The 24,043-nt window shown below is 43.3% G+C and overlaps 1 protein-coding gene across 5 annotated transcripts in view; it reads right to left on the reverse strand.

Annotated features, from left to right (window-relative positions):
- NKTR (natural killer cell triggering receptor) overlaps positions 1–24,043 on the reverse strand; it is a 364,002-nt gene that overhangs the window by 93,384 nt on the left and 246,575 nt on the right. For all 5 annotated transcript variants that reach the window (XM_030197676.1, XM_030197654.1, XM_030197662.1 and 2 more), the window contains 3 exons: positions 14,945–15,032; positions 9,530–9,675; positions 4,410–7,304 (listed from right to left, as the gene is read on the reverse strand). In XM_030197676.1, the coding sequence (XP_030053536.1) occupies positions 4,410–7,304; positions 9,530–9,675; positions 14,945–15,032 (3,129 nt within the window). The remainder of the gene's footprint in view (positions 1–4,409; positions 7,305–9,529; positions 9,676–14,944; positions 15,033–24,043) is intronic.

Here is a 24,043-nt window from a genome sequence, read left to right on the forward strand (position 1 = left end):
GAAAACAGAGAAAGAGGAAATGTGTCAGAGACAGATATAGTGAAGGAATAGAAGAAGATAAAGGACAAATGGACCGCACCCACTGGAAAGACAGCAGAAGACAGACAGAAAAACAGAAAAGAAACTGTGACCAATGTGCTTGAAAAAATAAAATACCCAGACAACAAAGGTAGAAAAAAGTGTTTCATTTTGAATTTATTTGGTGGAATATGTTAGCTTTGGGAAATGTGCATCACAGATGTCTTTTGTAATTTTTTTCTTTTCAATACAAGAAAAAATACATTTGTGTTTTCATTTCTCCCATGTTATGCAACATGCCTAGTTTGAATTCTTGGGGTTCCCAATTCAATTTTTATCTTTATATTTCTGAAGTGATCCCTTGTTCTGTATTTGGTATGTGACCAAGGTGTGGTATTCTGTGAGCAAGTAGTTTCTGTGTAGAACTCTTTAGCAGTCTCACTTGTTCTCTTTTACCAGTAGTAAATGTGTTGGTGTTCTAGGGCGCCATGTAATATTTGTAGTGCAGGTATATCGGTGCTCTAGGACCCAGTGTAATATTTATAGTACTAGCTTTTCATAGGTGAATATGGTCTGGTACGTTTTCTGTATAGGTTTTAGTGTCTTTAGTGTGTTGTTTGTGTTATTTCATAAACTGTTTGGCTGTATTTGAAAGTAGGCTCTAGGGCAAGGGCTGCCTGTGGTGACTCTTGTCACCAAAAATAAAAATGCTTAGGACTAATGGGCTCTACATCCTGTAGAGTCACCACACAAACAAAACCCCATCTGATTTAAACAAAGTTTCTGCTAGTGGAACGAGTGTTCCTGAGGTGATGGTCACAATTTGAATAATTTTACTTGTAGTTAAGAAGACAGGCTGCCTTCTCTGGCCGGTCCTGTGACCTCTGCTACCTCCTGTCTCCTGATGTAACTTCCAGGTTCCTTGTAGGTGGGATGCAGCAGAAGCAGCTTGTGTTAATCATTGCCGGCCACAGTCACTGCACCTAAGCGAAAATACCAGCACTGGCGCCCGTCCAACACTGACTAGCGCCTAATTTACAAAGGTTTGGTCTCCCGGATGTCAAAACCTGGCTATGCCTCTGAGTGGAGGGACATGTTAGGGAACCAAGTTAGGTAAACAATGTTTAGATAATTCATCTGTATGTTGATACTAATTTGTTATAAGAGCCTGAATAAATTTCCACTTTATTTGAACAATCTCATGGAGTACTGGTGTGGTTTGTTTAAATGTTATACTTGTATGTAAAACCTTTACATGTTCCTGAACACAACTGTCTATAATCTGAAATTATTTTCAAACTGTAACATATCTAACACAGTTTATCTGGCAATTTGACCATGCTGGCTATTATATGTCAGCAAGACAGAGCAGATTGAAGACTAGGATAATAGAATACAGAAGCTATATAAAAAAGTTAATCAAAGATAGTCCTAAAGAAGAATACTGCATTATTAAGGGTCACTCCTTTGAAGACCTGAGGTTTTTATTTTTTCTGATATTTGTAGCAGAGCCTTTCCTGGAGGGGTGGGAATTCCAGCCAGTTTTTTTTATTAAGAACAGAGCACAGATATCTATTAGATGCAATCAGTAACACCTTTGGGTCTGAACCATGAATTAAATATGAGTGCTTTCTTTGATTCCTTGATCTTCTACTGCCATAATTTATCTCTTGTCTTTGGTAGCAGTTCTTTTTTTTGAACTGTTATTTTTATACAATTGTTTCTTACGCAGTGTAACTCTTTAACCCTTTTCTCAATTTACTCATATTTGGCATTATCTAGTTATAATTAACAAATGATTATTTTTTTGCTATCTTTTTACTAGTATTATATATTTATACAGTGTTTTAATCCCATGGGTCTCTTGGTAAATTTTATGTTTTTTTTTTTTTTTATATTACACTAGTAAAAAAGGCCCGTTTCTGACACAAATGAAACGGGCGCTAGCAAGGTTTTCCTTGGAGTGTGTATGTTTGGGAGAGTGTATGTGAGAGTGACTGTTTGAGAGTCAGAGTGAAAGTGTGAGTGTGTGAGAGAGAGAGTGAGTCTGGGTGTGAGTGTGTTTTGTGAGAGAGTGTGTGTGAGAATGAGAGTGTGTGCAAGTGTGTATGTGAGACACAGTGTGAGAGAGAGTGTGTGTGTGTGGGCAAGAGAGAGAGTGTGTGTGAGACACAGATTCTCTGTGAGAGTGAGTGTATGACACCAAGCGAGTGTGTGAGTGACTGTGTGGCACATAGAGAGTGAATGTGATACAGTGTGAGACAGAGTGTGTGAGAGTGAGAGTCAGAAAGACATTGTATATGAGAGAGAGAGTGTGAGCCGTGCCCTCCCAATCCATGGCCATCTGTCCCCTGCCTCCTCCATTCATCCTTTTCCAGCAATTCCCCTCTGTCCCTGAGCCCTGCCCTCCCAATCCATGGCCATCCATGTTTGTCTGTCACCTGCCCCCTCCATTCATCCCTATCCAGCATTTCCCCTCTCTGCCTGAGGCCTGCCCTGCAATCCATATCCATCCATGCCCATCTGTCCCCTCCATTCATCCCTATGCAGCAATTCCCCTCTCCCTGAGTCCTGCCCTTCCAATCCATGCTCCTCTGTCACCTGGCCCCTCCATTTTTCCCTATCCAGCATTTCCCCTCTCTGCCTGAGGCCTGCTCTGCAATCCATATCCATCCATGCCCATCTGTCCCCTCCATTCATCCCTATCCAGCAATTCCCCTCTCCCTGAGTCCTGCCCTTCCAATCCATGCCCATCCATGCTCCTCTGTCACCTGGCCCCTCCATTTTTCCCTATCCAGCATTTCCCCTCTCTGCCTGAGGCCTGCTCTGCAATCCATATCCATCCATGCCCGCCTGTCCCCTCCATTCATCCCTATCCAGCAATTCCCCTCTCCCTGAGTCCTGCCCTTCCAATCCATGCTCATCTGTCACCTGGCCCCTCCATTTTTCCCTATCCAGCAATTTCCCTCTCTCCCTGAGTCCTGCCCTCCCAATCCATGCCCATCCATGCTCCTCTGTCCCCTGCCCCCTCCATTCATCCATTTCCAGTAATTCCCCTCTCTCCCTGTGCCCTGTCCTCCTAATCCATACCCATCCATGCTCCTCTGTCCCCTGCCGCCTCCATTCATCCTTTTCCAGCAAGTCCCCTCTCGCCCTTCCATGACCCCCCCCCCCTCGCATCCATGCTACTCTCTTCCCATGTCCCAGCCTGGCCCGCCCTCTTCTCCCCCCCCCTTCGCATCCATGCCTCGCATCCATGCCCCCCCACCCCTTCGCATCCATGCCCCCCCACCCCTTCGCATCCATGCATCCCTTTTTTTTTTTTTTATTCTTTTTAACTTTACCTCCGTGGCGGTTCGTGAAGCGAAGCGTCAGGGAAGGAGGCGGCGCTCCCGACGTCTAGCCTTCCCTTCGCTGTGTTCCGCCTTCAAAACAAGGCGGAACACAGCGAAGGGAAAGCTAGACGTCGGGAGCGCCGCCTCCTTCCCTGACGCTTCGCTTCCCGATTTGTTTGTTTTTTTCGCGAGGGCGGGGCAGACACGGCTGGCTGGCTTGAAGGCTTCACACCACGAATCCACGAACCCTACAGCTTCAGTGATGTCAGATGGCTTCAGGGCTTCACAGAACGTTGTCCTCATTAGAACGTTCACGGTGCGTTTTATTATATTAGATAACCTAAATAGAATTTCTTATGGTCTCCTTTTAATGTATTTTTTTTATAATGTATTTTTCTATGATGGTTCTCTCTTTTTTTTTATTTAAAAAATTACTTTTTAGATAGCCCCTTGATTTGTTCATATGGGCTACTTTTTAACACACTGATTTTAATGAGATACTACCGTGAAACTGACATTTTTCTACCGTTCGAATGTTAGTTTTTGTCATTCCTCATTACTTTATTATAAAAACAGTTTTAATGAGATACTAATGTGTTACTCCTGAATACAATTGAAGTTAGTCTATTATTGAGATGGACATAGGGGAAGCCACTGGGAATGGTAGCATGGATTGTTGTTACTAATTGGGTTTCTGCCAATAAGCTTCCCATCTTGTGAGGCAGCCATTTTTATGGAGGAATCGGCAGGGGCAAGAGCGACTAGGATAACTCTTGTCCTGAAGAGGCCAACAGACCAGCAGGGCAGTTAAAGGTAGGCCCGGGGAGGGCTGGCTGGCTTGGCGGAACCTGCTCTCTAATGGGAGGGGATGGGTGGTTGGCCTGTTCAGTCTGTCAGGACCTGGTCGTTGGTGGGGGAATTTCTGGTTTCATCTAAAAATGCATTTGCATTTTCAGCCAAAAACGAAACTCAGCCTCTACTCTATAAAGCTATACAGTGTACACAAACATGAATTAAACTAGAATAATAGTATGCAAATAATTTTAAACCTCTAACCTGTAAGAGTAACTGGAACTTCGTGATCGACTCCTTGACAAACTGGACGACCGTGTCCTTGACCTTGATTTTGTTCTGTCCCTGGACTTTGATTTGGATTTACTCCGTGACCTGCTTAGACTCCTGGATCGACTTTTGTCATCTCTACTGGATGATCTTTCTTCACTTGAGCTCTCTTGGTTCCTTGGCCTCTGATTTAACCGTGCTGTCTTTCTAACCTCATCAAATAGAGATCCCGGTCTGACTTTATTTTTGCTCTTTATTTCTATTCTTAAGCCTTGAGGCTTAACCTCGGGTTCTACTGTACAATTCAATACTTCCAGAAGGCTGAAATTAGTTGGTGTCTGAAGAGTACTTGCAGCCTGTACAGGTTTCCATTTATCCACAGTAACATTTTGTTTGACTTCAGGTTTCTCAGTCTTCATTTCTTCCTCAGTAGGAGGAAAATCTAATGAGTTACTATCATTTAATTCTGCATTTTCTTCTTTACCACCTGTTGGTTCATTTCCATTATTTTCATGATATACAGGCCCTCCAACAAGCTGATTAGTTTGTAGATACTGGTTCTTGGTTTTACCATTGTTTGTGCTCAATTTTGTGCGTACTGGAGATAAAGCTTCAACAATGATTGTTCCATATGAGATCTGATCAGAGATACCAATGTTACCTATCTCTGACTCATCTTCAGATTCAACTTGACTGCTTTTAATGTTTTTGGAAATAAACTTATTTTCTTCACCTGCGTCAAGATTTTTTTTTGGACTTAAGGTATTAAATGAATGTTTCTGTTTAGTGATATCTTTATTAAGATAAATATGATTTGGAGAAGCATGATAAACAGAATGCCTCTTTGACTGCCTAGAACCTTCAGAAGAGTCTTCATTTTCGCCATGATCACCACAACGGTTATTTACTTTGCTAATCTGTGTTGTTAGCTTTTCAAGGATCATTTCATCGTCCTCTTCCTCCCCAAATTCCAGGGGAGGCTGCCAATGAAATTCTGGCTTCCTTTTTTTACCTTTGTGTTTTTTACCATCTATTCCCTTTGATTTATTTTTCACTGCCTTTACTTTCCAAAGTTTATCTAAGTATTGTTTTTTCATTTTTTTGGACTTTCTTAAGTTATTCTCCAAGCTTGACTGGGAACTCTCTGATTCAGAGGATTGTTCCTGCCTCAATGTCTGAGAATTACCATCAGAAACAAAAGAAGAAACAACTTCAGAAGACTTTGATCTTGTTTTTGACATACTTTTGGAGTCACTGACTGAGGTATCAGATTCTGAACTAGCCTCGCCTTCCTCTTTGTCAGAGGCTTCCCTGTAAGATTTGTTTTCTTTTGGTGAGTATGATGTAGATTCCAATTTATCAACAGTACTGGTACCTGCCCTTGTGTTATCACTTATAGGCTTTTCACAGATCATATCCTTTACAGAAGTTTGTTTACTGGAAGGTTCACACTCTTCATCATCATCAGATCTCTGTTTCTGTTCTTCTCCATTGTCATTCAGCTTACACCGATCCTGTTCCTGATCAGTATTAAAACTATTAACCACTTCAGATATGGAATTCTTCACTTGATTTACCCAGACAGCTAGCAATTTTCTCTCCATGTCACTATCTGGGGATGAACCTGAAGTTGATACACTTTTGCTTGGATTTGGACTTTGATAATCTGTATTGTTTTGATGTCTATAAAGGTCACTTTCAGAGCTGCTTTTCTTTTCCTTGGAGTCAAAGTTTTGCTCACTAGAAGTTGATCTTTTTCTAAGATTTCTATTTTCACTGTAAGAATCATAAGATGAGGATCTATGGTAAGATGAAGAGTCACTGTGGTATTTGCTTCTGGACCTTGACCGTGAATGTGTAAAGCTTCTTGATCTACTATAAGATCTAGTATAAGATCTACTTCTGGAAGACCTACTTTTAGATCTTCGATGATGATCCGAGCTTCTGTCGCTTCGATACTTTGACGAGTCACTTTCTTCACTATCTGAACTTTTTTGATGCTTATGGTAGGAGGCAACATTGGCCTCTCTACTTTTTATTAAGGCATAATTATTGTTCTGAACAGAAATTAAATGAGATTTCTTCAAGTTCATTTCCTGAATTCGTTCATAGGATGGCTTCCAGGGCTTCTGACCAGGTTTCCATCTTGAAGGTGGTGGACTATCACTTAAAGGCACCACAGGAATGTTTTCATTTAGAATTGGAGGCACTAACATTTTATCATTTGGTTGTGGAATTGGTATAGCTGGCTCAGTTTTGTTAGGTTTACTTTGCAATGGATGAACTGTGACCTTTTTTGGTGATCTCGACACTGTTCTCTGATCTCTTGATTTATAGCTAGAACTAGACACTGATCTAGAGCCAGAGTGCGATGCAGACCTAGAGCGTGATCTAGAGCTTCTTGATCTAGACTTAGATCTTGATCTGTCTCGAGATGAAGATCTAGAATTAGTCCTAGACCTTGAACTTTCTCTTGAATAAGATCTGGATCTAGATACAGACCTGGAGTATGACTGCAATTCTCTGCTTGATGAAGAATGGCCTTTGACAGACCTGGACCAATCTTTTTTGGATGAACGCCTTGAAGATATCGAAGAACAAGATCTCTTTTCTTTTTCATGAGAAGACTTTGTCCTCCTGCTTGAAGAGCAAGATGATTCTATATCAGGCAACAGTGATGTGTCTTTCTTAGTTAATTTATGCTTCTTTGAATGTTTCTGCTTTTTGGATTTCTTTTTATGCTTCGGCCTTTTTTTCTCTTTTCTGCGTTTCTTCATGTGGAACACTCTCTCTCTGCTGTTATCAGAATAGTAGCCATCATGAGACCAAGATCTTGATCTCTGGGACAAACTTCTTTCATCCCATCGGCTTGAGTATGTGTCATCCAACCTATAAAAAAAGAAAAAAAAAGATTTATTACATTTTAGTCTAGTCAATGCTAATGCAAATACCTCTATAAATCAGAATTCAGTTAAATCTAATCTAATGTTTATATTAAATTTTTTTACCCAGTAGTTTCCTTCCACTACTTTACACTTCCAGCTCAATTAGAACCAGAGCTGAAATCTGGCACCCTGAATGTTAAATTCATCTAGAAATTTCTTTTCCTCACAACAAACTGAACCTGGTCATTGCTGCAACAGTCTTCACTCAGGTGTGAAGCACTAGCACCCTGCAATCAGGGTCCTGAATCTGACCACTTGGTATCACATCTAAGCAATCATCATACTCCTCCCACTCTGGTGATCTAAACGCTGCCCCTACAACATCCCCAGCCTCAGCTCACCCAGAGACCTTGCAGATGGCAGTGCACAGAATTTGCCACTTAAGTGAGGCCAGTCCTTAGTATCTGGATTAGATATTATAGTAAACAGAACCTGAAATGCAGTTCTACATATATTCAAACAATATTCAGGGCCCCCCCCCCCCCCCCAGTAACATCCGCTTTTTCAGAGACCTTTACCCTAGTGGCTAAATGCTTGTCTTTTATTCAAGAGTGGATGACTTTAAACATATTAGTCACCAACGCTGACACGACAGAAGTGATGGCGCTAAGTTGGACCCAGGCAGTGGAATACCCAAGTAGTATGAAAGATTTAGAAAAACACAGAATTTAGGACCCAAGTATGTAGTCTTGGGGTAACACTGAACCCTTCATGAAGCCACAGGTCAAAGTGGTTATAGATGCTGCCCTTTTCAGGCTGTGATTAATATGTAGATTACAAACTTATCTATCCCCCTTATGACTTTAGAACTATAGTACAATCCTTAGTTACATAACAATTACATTAATATAATTCCTCTTATTTGTGATTAACAAAAAAAAAAGGCTAAAGACTTCACAAACTCTGCAAACTGCAGCAGTATGGTTAGGGAAGGGCAACTGAAGATGAACATATTACATTTATTTATTAGAATTTATTTACCGCCTTTTTGAAGGAATTCACTCAAGGCCGTGTACAGTAAGAAATGTCGTTTGAATCACACTGGCTACCATCAGCCTGATGTATACTATTTAAGATGCTAATGCTAATTTACCAGGTGCTGAGTGATGAAGTTCTTCAATATTTTAATACAGCTTTAACAATTTATAAGCTGGCTTACTTATTGAGGTCAGAGGGAACTCAGATATTGCATATCCCATTGCTTAAGCAATGCCATTTAATGGAAACCCATCCCCACACTCTCTCAATAGGTAGCCCACTAGAATGGAATAAATTACCACAGGAACTAATGATGGGAAAGTATCGGGGGATTTAGGAAGCAGTGGAAGGCTCATTTGTTTCACAAAACATTTGCTCTATAGGGTGAATGAGGCAAGCAGTACTGCTATGATGACTAATCAAAGGGAAAGGGAGAAAACTAATGCTGGCTGACTCAGCCTACAGTGGCCAGCAGTTTTTAATAAGCTGGTGACAGCTGTGGGCTGAATTAAGCCTTAATATTTAATGCCAGGCCATGCAGGGCACCAGCACTGAATATCCAAGACAGCGCCGAAACCTGAAGTTACCTGGGCACTAACAATATTCAGACCAGTGTGCAAGTAGCTTGGCAGATAAAGAGAGCACAGCTTTTTTTTTACTCTTCCTAACTTTACCTGCTTACTTAACTGATTAATGGACTAAATATCACTGCTAAACAGTTAAGTGCCGGCTCTGCCCAAGCTGCACCCAAAGATCATCTGTGCACTGACTGGACAGTGCTGTGGCAGTCATATTCAGTGGAATTGCCTAGTTAAGTGCTGCTGAATATTCCCTCCCAGCCCATTCAGTGTGGTTTAACTGGGAAAGAGCCTCTCTTGCTTGGTTAAACCATTTTGAATATCAAGCTCCTGCTCCTGGTTTTTTAGTAACTAGTGGTAATGACATGGGGTATATTTTGATTGTCAGGTAGACCAATAGATTAATGAAGACCTGTTTTTAATATGATACAATTTAAAATTGTACTGTACTGAAGAATGAAATGCTTGTCAAGTTATGACACAGTTTTTCTTTTATTATGTATGCATGGATGATGCAGATTGCAAAAATCGCAAAACAAATAAATACTCCATTTTTTTCCTATCACAGAAAGTGCAACAAAACTTTTTCAAGAATCTGAGGTGATGAGCTTACTTGTCCCCTTTACTCCATTTTTCTCCACTGGGAGGCCTGTAAGCTCTTAACCTCTCCATTTCCTCTTTCCAGTGAGGAGGAGTTTCACTGCTTTCATCATCTCTAGAGTCTGAACATGATCTTGATCGAGGTGGAGTGTGGTATCGCTACAACCATAAACAAAGGTACGGTTAAAGAAGACCATCTAAGAATTTCTAAAATACCATAAAAATATTGTTTATTAACCACCTTTTTGAAGAAATGTATCCAAGGCTGAGTAGAGCAAGTGACATAGAACCTACCAAAACAAACTTGGTATATTTGCATAGTTATATTTAGATGAAATAGGCCAGAACACACTGGAAACTGAAGTCTTCTTTTATTTATACACTTTGTAAAGCAGGAACAGCATTAGTACAAGCTACCAACCAGGTTTTTTTGTTTGTTTGTTTTAATTTATAAGCCAGCTGAATTTATAACATAAGCAGACTACAGCACTTTCAAAACTAATATCTACATTCTTAAAGGGCTCTGTCCTTTCCTGGTTATCTTCCTACCTCTCCCTCCGCACCTTTAGTGTTCACTCTGGTGGATCCTCTTCTACTTCTATCCCTCTGCCTGTCGGCATACCTCAGGGTTCTGTTCTTGGTCCCCTCCTCTTTTCTATCTACACTTCTTCACTAGGTTCATTAATCTCATCCCATGGCTTTTCCTACCATCTCTATGCTGATGACTTCCAAATCTACCTTTCTACCCCTGATATCTCACCTTGCATACAAACCAAAGTTTCAGCGTGCTTGTCTGACATTGCTGTCTGGATGTCTCAACGCCACCTGAAATTAAACATGACCAAAACCGAGCTTCTCATTTTTCCCCCCAAACCCACCTCCCCACTCCCCCCGTTTTCTATTTCTGTTGATGGCTCTCTCATTCTCCCTGTCTCCTCAGCTCGAAACCTTGGGGTTATCTTTGACTCTTCGCTCTCCTTCTCTGCTCATATCCAGTAGACCGCCAAGACCTGTCATTTCTTTCTTTACAACATCCGCCCCTTTCTTTCTGAACACTCTACCAAAACCCTCATCCACACCCTTGTCACCTCTCGTTTAGACTACTGCAATCTGCTTCTTGCTGGCCTCCCACTTAGCCAACTCTCTCCTCTCCAATTGGTTCAAAACTCTGCTGCCCATCTCGTCTTCCGCCAGGGTCGCTTTACTCATACTACCCCTCTCCTCAAGTCACTTCACTGGCTCCCTATCCGTTTTCGCATCCTGTTCAAACTTCTTCTACTAACCTATAAATGTACTCACTCTGCTGCTCCCCAGTATCTCTCCACACTCGTCCTTCCCTACACCCCTTCCCGTGCACTCCGCTCCATGGATAAATCCTTCTTATCTGTTCCCTTCTCAGGTGGCGAGAGCTTCCTCTCTGGTGAAGGAGTGGGGTCGGAGGGAAGGCCCACAGACTCCTCTGAGGAGAAATATCTGGGGTCCTCCTCCTCCCCCCACGAGGCCTCTTCCTCGGTGTCGGACATGAGCTCCTGTAGCTCAGACCTCAACCGGGCCCGGCTAGACTTCGAGGCACCGAGTCCTCGGTGGCGTCGTCGAGCGGTGGACTCCCGCGCCGGCGGGGATGAAGCTCCCTCCATCGACGTCGACTCCACCTGCGTGGCGGTCGAGACCGGCACCGCAAGCGGTGTCGGTGTCGAAGGCCTCGGCACCGGGCTAGAGCACGCTGGCGCCTTCATCAACGGCGCCGAGGGCGCAAGCACCCCCGGCACCGGCACAGTCTGGCGCATCAGCCCTTCCAGGATCCCCGGAAGGATGGCTCGGAGGCACTCGTTGAGGCCCGCTGTCGGGAAAGACGAGCTGGCCGGTAGAGGTGTCGGAAGCTGTTCAGGTCCAGGAGACAGCACCGAAGTGCTGGTGCCCTGACGTAATGATACCTCTACTACCGAGGGGGACCGCTCCTCCCGGCGCTGCCGCTTCCTCGGCGTCGAATCATCTCTGGAGCCGGTAGCCACATGCGCCGTGGGCGACCGATGACGGTGCTTTTTTGTCTTTTTCCGGTGCCCATCATCGGCACTCGGCGGTACCGAAGAGGAGGAGGTAGATCCCCCTTGGCCTCGAGGGATCGGGTCTGACAGGGTTCGGTCCCGAGGGCCCTGGAAAGAGGGAGTGACCGGGGCCGATTGCCCACGCGGCCGCTCACCCCTGCCATCTCCGGACGACCGGCGGGCCAACGGGACCTGTGCTCCTGGGGTCGGTGCCGATTTCGTGGACATCGGTACCGGTACCGAAGATCCGGCCGTCGACACCGATGCCGTCGAAGTCGACGTCGAGGGGCTGGCGCAAGTTCCAAAAAGACGGTCCCCGCAGAACTTGCCTCGCCACCTGTGTCCGTTTCCGTAAACCGAGACACAAGGTGCACATCTTGGTATCGTGCTCCAGCCCGAGGCACTGGAGGCACCAAGCGTGAGTGTCGGTCTGCGAGATATGCCGGCCGCACCGACCACACTTCTTAAATCCACTCGGGACCTTCGAGAACATCGACGGAAAAATCGCGTCGGCGAAGTCAAAGTCGTCGATGGTGGCGGTAAAATTCACACCTCGAAAAATAAATCGACCGCGCGGCCACAAGGCCGCAACGAGACGCCCCCGCTAAAAGTACGAGGGAAAACAAAGTTTTCTCGTTTTTTTTTTTAAAACAAAATAAAACAGAGAAGAAAAACAACGAAAAGAAAATCTCGCGGCAAAAGCATGATCCGGTTTCCGGGGCTGACAGAGAGAGACGAACACGGCTCTCTCCAGCGCGGAAAAGAAAAGACTGAGCAGGAACGGTCGCGCACGGACGGGAAGACGGCCACGCATGCGCGGTGGGCGTGCCTTGCGTGCAGGACCGCCCGCAAAGTTTTGTTCCGGTTGGTGGGGGCTGCCGTGGACGTCAACCCAGTCGTGAGAACAAGCAGCCTGCTTGTCCTCGGAGAAATATATATATATATATATATATATATATAAACAGAAGATCGCGAAAGCGAAAATAGCCAAAAAACCGGCGAAAAAACTCACGGAGAGTCCGTAAAACCGCAGCGAGGGGCAGAGAACAGCAGCGAAGCAGCGTCCCGAGCCGCGGAAAAAACAAGATTGAGGAGCACGCTCGCGTTCGGGCGGGAAGACGGTCGCGCATGCGCGGTACGCACGGGAGCACAAGGCTAGCAAACTCTTTGCTGCTAGGGAGAATTCCGGTCCTAGGGCTGCCGTCGACGTCACCCATCAGTGAGAACAAGCAGCCTGCTTGTCCTCAGAGAAAATGAGTTTATCTTGTTGGGCATACTCGATGAACCGTTTAGGTCTTTATCTGCCATCATTTACTATGTTAAGACACCAAAAATACGAGTGCTAAGTGCCCATCCTAAAATGGCAATACTGTGCACAGTTGCCACTATAGAATACTAGCATAAGTCCGCATTTTGGCGCCTAACTAGGTGTGAGCACTTATCCTATGTCAAAGGCTGGTGTAAATCCTCACGTCCACGTACTGGCAGTTATATACTTACCTATACTTACCAATAAGTATTCCATAACTTATTGCTTAATTGTTTAGCCTACCCCTGACCTGCCAATGCATCTCCCATATCCATACTCCCTTTGGAGTTGCGAGCAATAGCAATTAGGTGCCATTTATAGAATAAGGGGTTAAGTCATTTATGCACATAACTACAAATTAGTGTTTGTTGATGCAAACTATTGATACGTAATGCCAACTTAGCACCAATTAGCTAATTTAGTTAGGCGTGCCCAATTTTGAGCACCCTTTATAGAATTTGGGAGGAATTCTATAACAGAATCTGGGCACCACGATTCTATTATAGATTAGCTTAAAGCAACATCAATATGCCTATATTTAGGCACCTATGTCATGTCAATAGCAGGCAAAAGTGGGAACACCTGAATGCAGCAAGTTAGTGCATAACTTACAGTATTTTGCAAGTTACACATGTAATTCTAGGTCCCACCCATACTCCTGCCCTTTATATTTACATGCTGAGTTGCAGTGCCATTTATAGAATAAATCTGAATACTCAGCTAGTACTTACCCACATAAGTGCAAACGTTTTATAAATGTGTGCAATCAGCACATAAATTTAGGTGCCATGTTATAGAACAAGGGGGTAACTTTTTGCTTTGCTCCAAACTTTACCTCATTTTAGCCCAATTAATTTTGGTTATATGACTACTTATGTGGATTAAGTTTTGGCCATACAAGTAATTTTTACAAAAGAAATTGACGTACTTTTGAACATCGGTGCCAGTAAGTTAATACTTTTGAATATCGGTGCCAGTAAGTTTAATTAGAAGTTTGGAGGTCTTTTACTAAGGTGCGCTAGCATTTTTAGCTCGTGCTACAAAACAGCTGGCGCTAAACGCTGAGACACTCATAGGAATATAATGGGTGTCTCAGCATTTATTGCCAGCTATTTTTAGCACGAGCTAATAACGCTAGCGCACCTTAGTTAGCCAAAATAACAAATTTAAATTAACATGCTAATAAACATAAAGTAGCACAGATTTATTTTCTCTGTGTGTGTGTTTTTGGTTTTTCTGGGGTTGTTTAAAAAAATGAAAACTATCCCCTTCAGGAACAAACTTTCTTACATGTAAATTTAGATTTAAATGTAGATTTAAATTAGCTTTGACATTCCCAAAATAGTTCCAACTGACTCAGTGATTTCAAATCTGGGTTCAGTTTTCAGGTCAGGAATTTGCTTCCTGGGCTAGCTGTATATTTCTATACAGGCAGTGTTTGTAGCACCTGGGTGAAAGGAATCTCAGCCTTCACTCAATAGCAACACATAGTGGCTAGACTCAGGGTTCAAATTATCCAAGCTCTAGAGACAGTTTGTGGTTTGTGTTCCCTGGTTAAGGGTCAATATTGTAATTGGTAGGCACAGTTGGGAGATATACAATGGAAGAAACTCCTCCTCGGTAACTGTGAATGAAGGCTTATGGTGCCACACCAACATTTTTTCCATTTCTGGGATTCTAGCTCAGTCAATTAACAGAATATCATACCTGAAATAATTCACATGACCAATCAATGTGTTGTAGCTTTAAAGGCTACAGCCACTCCTATGATAGCAGGTGAATTAAATAAATTTCATAATAGAAAATTAAATTTGCTATTTTAGATTTGGTATTATTATAAGTGCTAATAATTACTATGACTCATTACTGCTTCCCCCAATACCTGATGGGCAGGACTTTCTTGCACTCCTCTGGAAAGCCAATAAATCACAACAGGGTAAAGTGCTAGGTATATCTAAAGATCAGCAATAAAAACTATTACTCAGCATTTAAAAAACAACAAAAAAGAAAAACAAATGCACCAACAACAAAAAAATCAGACAGCAAAAAAAATACCCCAAATACTACCACGTACTATGGTGCCTCTGCCCTTAATTTTCCGTCCAGATTTGGAGAAAGATGGCTTCTGGTCACTTAGAACTGGTGTAACAGTGAGAGGTTTCCTAAAATATTAAGAGGGGAGTTTTACTGTAAATCAGTACTAAAACATTATTTTTCCTCAATTTGAATTAAGAGCTACCAATGAATTAGTCAGTCTAAAAATATGTAAATATATTTTACACATTTCTTAAGAAAACATCAATAGGCCAAAAGGCAACATGGATGATGCACATTTCAATAACAAAAACTAAACAATATGGATTTATTTAACACCTTTCATCAAAACAGAACCTGAAGATGCTTTATGACTATTTCAAAATAATACAATTACAGTGGGCAGTCTAGTGCTTGCACATAGGGACTGTGTGACTATTTTTTTTTTTTTTGGTGGAAACAAACAAAAACCAGAGGACAAAAACTAATGACTTAATTTATTACAGCATTTAAAAAGGAAGAAAATAGTTTTCTAAAATTGCACAATTAATGGCAGATCAGGGATTCTCTATAACATTCAAGGAGTTCTGCTATGATGATTTCTACTATTTATACCTACCCACAAGACCAATATTTCTCAACCTTTCTTACGCTTACAACCAGCAGCTTTCGAAACATGTGAAGTTGAGGAGAGAGGAAGCGTACTGTCATATGGGTTCCTCTCAATGATGAAGACCTTTGTTGGGGGGGGGGGGGGGGGGGGGGGAGGGGCAGTGCTAACTTACTAGAAGATGCAACATACAAAACTCACCTCTGTGGCCCAATCTTACCACCAACTTTGCAGCTAGCAAATTGCTACCTCTTTCTTGTCTGTGAAGACCAGTGCTGCTTATACTACTTCTTTGGCTCCCTCCCATTCATTCTCTCCTCTCTTGCATATCTCCCCCTGGAAGTGTACAGCTTGAGGGGAAGTGTAGGGTCAAATGGAGACAGCAAAAGGTCACAAGTGAACAGCCATGCTATTCACTTTTTCCTTCTCGGCCAGCCCAATCACCAATTTTCTTTGCCTGGTTTGATTTGCTAGATGTGAGGATTCTTACTATTGTTTTGTGAACAGATTGAAATGAAACTGCTAATAGCGTTTGCCCATAGACAAGTAGTTGAGAAGCAATGCACTAGGCCATACTTAAGGGAACTTTTTTTTTAAACAGTCCACATTGGGAGAGGGTCCAGAGATTTTGTTTTCCTTTTACCAACACACTGCATCAATTCTCAAAAATGAAAAACACATTTTCACATTGAAACTTGTGACAAGTACAAAGTACTCAAGGGTATTTGCACTTGTTTTTGTTACTTGTTACAGGTACAGTTTTCATAGTACATAAGGTACACGTATGTAAATCTGAAAATGCAATCTCATCCCCAGGGAATGTTTCCTTTAAATGTGACTAAAAGTATACATGTAGTGGAACAAAATCTAGCCACACAGATTGATGGCAATTTCAGACAACCAGTTTACACACTCAAACTGCTAGATACATGTGAAGAAGACTTTGAAAACTGTACTCAAAATCAAACAGATACTAATTGTTGAAAATTGCATTACTGATGGATGCTATTTGGTGATACCTTATCAGTGCTGTAAAGCGAAAGATACATACCTGTAGAGGGTATTCTCCGAGGACAGCAGGCTGCTTGTTCTCACTGATGGTTTGACGTCCGACAGCAGACCCAGGTCCGGAAATCTTCCTAGCAACAAAGCTTGCTAGAGCCCTCGTGCACACGAGTGCACGCACCGCGCACGCACAACCGTCTTCTCGCCTATCGCGCAAACGTGCCCCTCAGTCCACTTACAAAGCAAGACAAGGGAAGAGACAACTCCAAAGGGGAGGTGGGCGGGTTGGTGAGAACAATCAGCCTGCTGTCCTCGGAGAACACCTGCTACAGGTATGTACCTTTCACTTTCTCCGAGGACAAGCAGGCTGCTTGTTCTCACTGATGGGGTATCAGGGTCAATTGGGCCTCGCAATGGCGAGGACATAACATAAATTGATCTGAAAACATAAAAACTAACAGAGTGCAGCCTGGAACAGAACAAAAATTGGCCTGGGGGGGTGGAGTTGGATTCTAGACCACAAACAGATTCTGCAGCACAGACTGCCCAAACCGACTGTCGCGTCGGGTATCCTGCTGAAGGCAGTAATGAGATGTAAATGTGTGGACAGATGACCACGTCACAGCCTTGCAAATCTCTTCTTTTTTTATTTTATTTATAGATTTTTTAAACATAACACAAGCATTACATCTTGTTTAGGAAAAACAGAAAAAGAAAAATTCTACTTCAATATATATATAGTTCCCCATTTCAATTAAGTTTCTTTCTTAGACCACAAAATTAAGACAAGGGGGCTGGAAATTTAAAAGGAGTTAAGTCAAAAGAAATTTTAACAAGAATATGGCCTGGACCGCCCCATCAAACACACACACATTGTGAATTACCAGGTCTTAAATTAATACCAGATCTATCTGTTCACTTTCTTCATATCTATAAAACTCCTCAAATGTTAGGATCAAAAAACTGGTATTTTAACTGACATTTACAAGGATAGCACAGTATAAAACTGGCCCCTAAAGCCTTAACTTCGTCTCTCATTGCAAGGAAAGACCGACGTCTTTCAAGTGGGCCACTGACGCTGCCATGCCTTGAACACTATGAGCCGTGACATGACCCTCAAGAGTCAGCCCAGCTTGGGCGTAAGTGAAGGCTATGCAATCTGCTAGCCAATTTGAAATGGTGCGTTTCCCGACAGCCACTCCCCTTCTGTTGGGATCAAAAGAAACAAACATTTGGGCGGTTTTTCTGAATGGGCTTGTCCGCTCCAGATAGAAGGTCAATGCTCTTTTGCAGTCCAATGTACATAAGTAATGCCATACTGACGTTCAGCAGGGCGGGTATAAGAACGGGGACAAAATGTTGGCAAGATAACTGACTGGTTCAGATGGAACTCCGACACTACCTTCAGCAAAAACTTAGGGTAAGTGCGGAGGACTACTCTGTTATGATGAAATTTAGTGTATGGAGCATGGGCTACCAAAGCTTGGAGCTCACTGACTCTACGAGCTGAAGTAACAGCCACCGAGAAAATGACCTTCCAGGTCAAATACTTCAGATGGCAGGAATTCAGTGGCTCAAAAGGAGGTTTCATCAGCTGGGTGAGAACGACATTGAGATCCCATGACACTGTTGGAGGTTTGACAGGGGGCTTTGACAAAAGCAAACCTCTCATGAAGCGAACTACTAAAGGCTATCCAGAAATAGGCTTACCTTCTACACAATAATGATAAGCACTAATTGCACTAAGATGAACTCTTACGGAGTTAGTCTTAAGACCAGACTCAGACAAGTGCAGAAGATATTCAAGCAGGGTCTGTGTAGGACAAGAGCGAGGGTCTAGGGCCTTGCTGTCACACAAGACAGCAAACCTCCACCATTTAAAAGAGTAACTCTTTTTAGTAGAATCTTTCCTGGAAGCAAGCAAGACTCGGGAGACACCCTCCGAAAGACCCAAGGAGGCAAAGTCTACGCTCTCAACATCCAGGCCGTGAGAGCCAGGGACCAGAGGTTGGGATGCAGAAGCGCCCCCTCGTTCTGAGTAATGAGGGTTGGAAAACACTCCAATCTCCATGGTTCTTCGGAGGACAACTCCAGAAGAAGTGGGAATCAAATCTGACGCGGCCAGAAGGGAGCGATCAGAATCATGGTTCCACGATTCTGCTTGAGTTTCAGCAAAGTCTTCCCCACAAAAGGTATGGGAGGATATGCATGCAGGAGGCCCTTGCCCCAATGTAGGAGAAAGGCATCCAACGCTAGTCTGTCGTGGGCCTGAAGCCTGGAACAGAACCGAGGGACCTTCTGATTGAGTCGAGTGGCGAAGAGATCCACCAAGGGGGTGCCCCACTCTTGAAAGATCTGACGTACCACTTTCAAGTTGAGAGACCACTCGTGAGGTTGCATAATTTTGCTCAACCTGTCGGCCAGACTGTTGTTTACGCCTGCCAGATAGGTGGCTTGGAGAAACATGCTTTGCCGGCGAGCCCAAAGCCACATCTGAATGGGTTCCTGACACGGGGGCGAGATCCGGTGCCCCCCTGCTTGTTGATGTAGTACATGGCAACCTGATTGTCTGCCTGAATTTGTATGATTTGGTTGGACAGCCGATCTCTGAAAGCCTTTAGCACGTTCCAGACCGCTCTCAACTCCAGGAGGTTGATCTGAAGACCGGTTTCCTGGAGGAACCAAACTCCTTGAGTGTGAAGCCCATCAACATGAGCTCCCCACCCCAGAAGAGACGCATCCGTCGTCCGCACCTTTTGTGGCTGAGGAATTTGAAAGGGACGTCCCACGGTCAAATTGGATCGAATTGTCCACCAATAGAGGGAACTGAGAAACTCTGTGGACAGCTGGATAACATCCTCTAGATCCTTGCAGCTTGATACCACTGGGAAGCTTGGGTCTATTGAGCTGATCTCATGTGAAGGCGGGCCATGGGAGGCGTATGAAGAGAGACTTGTTGACCTGAACATGTATACCCTGGAGGAAAGGAGAAACAGGGGCGATATGATACAGACGTTCAAATATTTGAAAGGTATTAATCTGCAAACGAACCTTTTCCGGAGATGGGAAGACGGTAGAACGAGAGGACATGAAATGAGATTGAAGGGGGGCAGACTCAAGAAAAATGCCAGGAAGTATTTTTTCACGGAGAGAGTGGTGAATGCTTGGAATGCCCTCCTGTGGGAGGTGGTGGAGAGGAAAACGGTAATGGAATTCAAACATGCCAAGTGTTTCAGAGCTCCTTCCCTCCCCCACCCCCTCAGCTCACCTGGTTTTTTTTTCTGCAGCCATTTTAAAAGCACAAGTGTGTTTTCTGTGGAGAGCTGTGTTGCTGGTCTCTGGCTGGGAGAAACTCAGATAAGACTTGCGCTGGCTATATTTGTGGCTTTTCCTACCCTAGAACTGTGGTTTTTTTGCACATCTCTACCTACTATCCTTGTCTTCCCCTTGTCCCAATCAGCTTTGTAGAAAAGAGGCTTAATAAAGGCCTAAGATAGGTTTTACAGCAAACACATTCCACAAGAAAAGAGGTGTTGATGCCCCTGTACAAGTCGTTGGTGAGGCCCCACCTGGAGTATTGTGTTCAGTTCTGGAGGCCGTACCTTGCTAAGGATGTAAAAAAAAAATGCAAAGAAAAGCTACGAGAATGGTATGGGATTTGCGTTACAAGACGTATGAGGAGAGACTTGCGGACCTGAACATGTATACCCTGGAGGAAAGGAGAAACAGGGGTGATATGATACAGACGTTCAAATATTTGAAAGGTATTAATCCGCAAACGAACCTTTTCCGGAGATGGGAGGGCGGTAGAACGAGAGGACATGATATGAGAGTGAAGGGGGGCAGACTCAAGAAAAATGTCAGGAAGTATTTTTTCATGGACAGAGTGGTAGATACTTGGAATGCCCTCCCGCGGGAGGTGGTGGAGATGAAAACGGTAGCGGAATTCAGGCATGCATGGGATAAACATAAAGGAATCCTGTGCAGAAGGAATGGATCCTCAGAAGCTTAGCCGAGATTGGGAGGTGGGGCTGGTGTTTGGGTGGTGGGGCTAGTTCTGGGCAAGACTTCTACGGTCTGTGTCCTGAAAATGGCAGATACAAATCAAGGTAAGGTATACACAAGAAGTAGCACATAGGAGTTTATCTTGTTGGGCAGACTAGATGGACCGTGCATGTCTTTTTCTGCCGTCATCTACTATGTTACTATGACATCGACAGAAAAATTGTGGCGGCGAAATCAAAAGACGCGATGGCGCCAAAAGGAGCAAAGAAAAAGGGAAAAAACCCCATACGGGCAGCCAACAGGGCCGCACACGAAAAAGAAAGAAACTTATCGACAAACTAAGAAACAAAACAGGAAAGTTTTTTTTTTTTTGAAAGAACAAGACGAGCGAACTCGCAAAAAAAGTTTAAAAGACGGTAAAACGCAATAGGGTTCTCTCCTGAGGCGCAGAGCAACCGTGAAACAGCCGCCCTGACTGCAGAAAAAAAGAGACTGAGGGGCATGGTCGCGCATGCACGGTGCGTGCACACGAGGGCTCTAGCAAGCTTTGCTGCTAGGAAGATTTCCGGACCTGGGGCTGCTGTCGGACGTCAACCCATCAGTGAGAACAAGCAGCTTGCTTGTCCTCGGAGAATATTGAAATAAAACACAAGTAGCAGCACATATTTCAAAAATTAATTTACCTATATTTTTCATACATCATTATGTTAACTGGTACAATTTTGCTTCTCACCTTTAATAAACGTTTACTGTAGACAGCAAGATTAATTAGGGACACAAGTGACATTATCATTTGATTAAATAGCTATTCCAAAGCTCAGGACCCAAGTATCAGGTTCTGAGAATTGTGGTCCTTTCTCTATGTAATGATCTCTTCAGTTTGCTCCATACCTCAAGCAAAAAAAAGCAACTCTCAGGAATGTGGGAGAGACTGTGTCTGATCAATCCTGCTGTTTATGGAAAAAGTAAACTACTTACCTGTAGCGGGTGTTCTCCGAGGACAGCAGACATATATTTTCACATATGGGTTACATCATCCATGGAGCCCAGTGCAGAGACTGCCATAATGCACTCTCCTTAAAACTTTGAGCCAGCGCCCCCACCATGCACGAGTGGGTGCCTTCCCACCTGATGCTCAAGCACGGGACCACCAATACAATATTAAAGCTAAGATAACTCCAAGGGGAGGCAGGAGGGATGTGATAATATATGCCTGCTGTACTCAGAGAGCCCCTGCTACAGTTAAGTAACTTTGCTTTCTCTGAGGACAAGCAGCCATGATACTCTAACACATGGGACTCACTAGCTGCCAGGCTCACAAGATAAGTTGAAAGTGAGCCTGGTAGAAAAAAGGGCCAGAGGGCAGAGTTGACCTTCAAGTAGTAAAAAGATTTTGCAGGACTGCTTGTCCAAACCATGTATTTTTAGAATATTGCTCCCAGACAGTACTGAGCAGTGAAGCTGTGGATAGAAGACCACGTTGCTGACTTGCAAATTTCTTCAATGGAGGCAAAAGAGAAATGAGCTACTGAAAGCCGCCATGGTTCTTATGTTGTGAACGGTGACCCGGCCATGAAGGGTAAGCCAAGCCTGAACACACATGTAGGAGATACAGTCAGCCAGCCAAGTCAAGATAGTACATTTGGTGATGGGAATCCCTAATCTGTTAGGGACAAAGAATTTTCTATGAGGTTTTGTATGCTCCAGATAATACACTAGAGCACACTATTTAATGCTGCTTCAGGATGAGTGGGTGGCTTAGAGAAAAAGATAGGAAGTACAATGGACTGATTGAGGTGGAATTCTGATACCATTTTAGGGAAGAATTTTGGGCGAGTTCAGAGAACAACCCTGTCATAGTAGAACTTGGTGTAAGGAAGGTCTGCCACAAGGGCTTGAAGTTTGCTTACTCTTTAAGTGCTATTAAGAACAATAATTTGTACGTGAGGAACTTCAGGGAACAGGAATGAAGTGATTCAAATGGAGGTTTCATGAGAGCTGTGAGGATGACAGAGATCCCACACCACCAGAAGTGGTTTGATAGGAGGTCTGGTATGAAATAAACCTTTCATGAACCTAACTATCAAGGGATGAACGGAAATTGGCATGTTATCAGCTCTATAATGAAAAGTGCTAATGGCACTCAAGTGTACGCTGAGTTAGTTTTGAGGCCATATTTGGAAAGATGGAGGAGGTACTCTATAAGGGAAGAGAACACCTAGCAGGGCCAAATGCTCTGGCTGTAAACCACAGTGAAAATCTTCTCCACTTCAAATGATAACATTTCTGTGTAGGTGGTTTCCTAGAAGCTAATAGTTTTCTAGAAACTCCTTCTGGAAGGTTTAAAGAATATAAGTCTGTGTTGTGGGGCTCGGGACCCCTAAGGTTTGTATATGCAGAGCACTTCTCTGGATAATAACAAACATGGGAGAAGGGGAAATTGACCTTTTTACTGAGACAGATGTCTGTGTGGGCGAGAGACGGTTATACAAGATCTTGCGGAGAAAGTGAGTCACAGAATGGAAAACCCCCCTGTTTTTTTCTGTATTTTTGCTGACCAGTGTTAAGGTCATGTCTAAGGCAAGATACTGTACAAGACAGCTTAAGAATTTATTGATTGTGAACTTTGTTACAAGCTTTTAGAAGATAAGTACATGCATATAGAATGGTCCCACGTAATTAAGATAACTTTAATGGATATTTAGATTTATATTTATTCTTGGAACAAGATTTCCTGTGTTTCATACAGTTTGAAACCACATTATATCTGGTTAGTGAAAGGGGGAAGTTAGGAACAGTTTGCTAACTTAACCACAAGATCAGCTAGTATATAGTTTGGATATGTGATATAAAAAATCTGCTGAAGTAGCATGAGGAGGTGGGATTAGAATTTGTGACAGAAAGTATGGTGGGAGAGAAGTTACTAGTAGGTGGATGAATGTAGCATGGCTTTGTGACTCAGAATCAGGTGGAGTGGCGTAACTGCTATTCTAAGAATTAGGGGTATGAACTGATAATTGATATGTGGGATTAGGAAAGTAGATGATTGGTTAGTGGGATGTGCTAAGATAGGAATTAGTTTCCGGGTTGTTGTATAAAAATGAGGGAAATCTATGTAGAAGTGGGACTTTATGTTCCTATGGCAGGAAGCTGGCATAGAAATAGAAAAGTCTCTCTAATATTTCTTTTCTGTATTTCAGACTTGCTTGATACTACTATGTACTTGTTTCCAGAATAAACTTTTCTTTTTATTTCACTTCTAAGTATTATGAAACAAATCCAAGAGCGTGGGTTTCTAGCAGTAATCAGTTGGGGTTTGGCTAAGGTGGGTGCAGATCCCAACAGATGTTAACACGTATACATTGGAAGAAAGGTGGGGGGCGGGGGGAGATATGATACAGACATTAAAATACCTCTACTGCATAAATATACAGGAGGCAAGTCTCTTTCAGCTGAAAGGAAGCTCTGGAATGAGGGGGAATAGGATGAATGTGAAAGCTGACAGACTCAGGAGGGAAG

Source organism: Microcaecilia unicolor, chromosome 1 (assembly GCF_901765095.1).
Source record: "Microcaecilia unicolor chromosome 1, aMicUni1.1, whole genome shotgun sequence".
In the NCBI taxonomy this organism is placed as follows: Eukaryota; Metazoa; Chordata; class Amphibia; order Gymnophiona; family Siphonopidae; genus Microcaecilia; species Microcaecilia unicolor.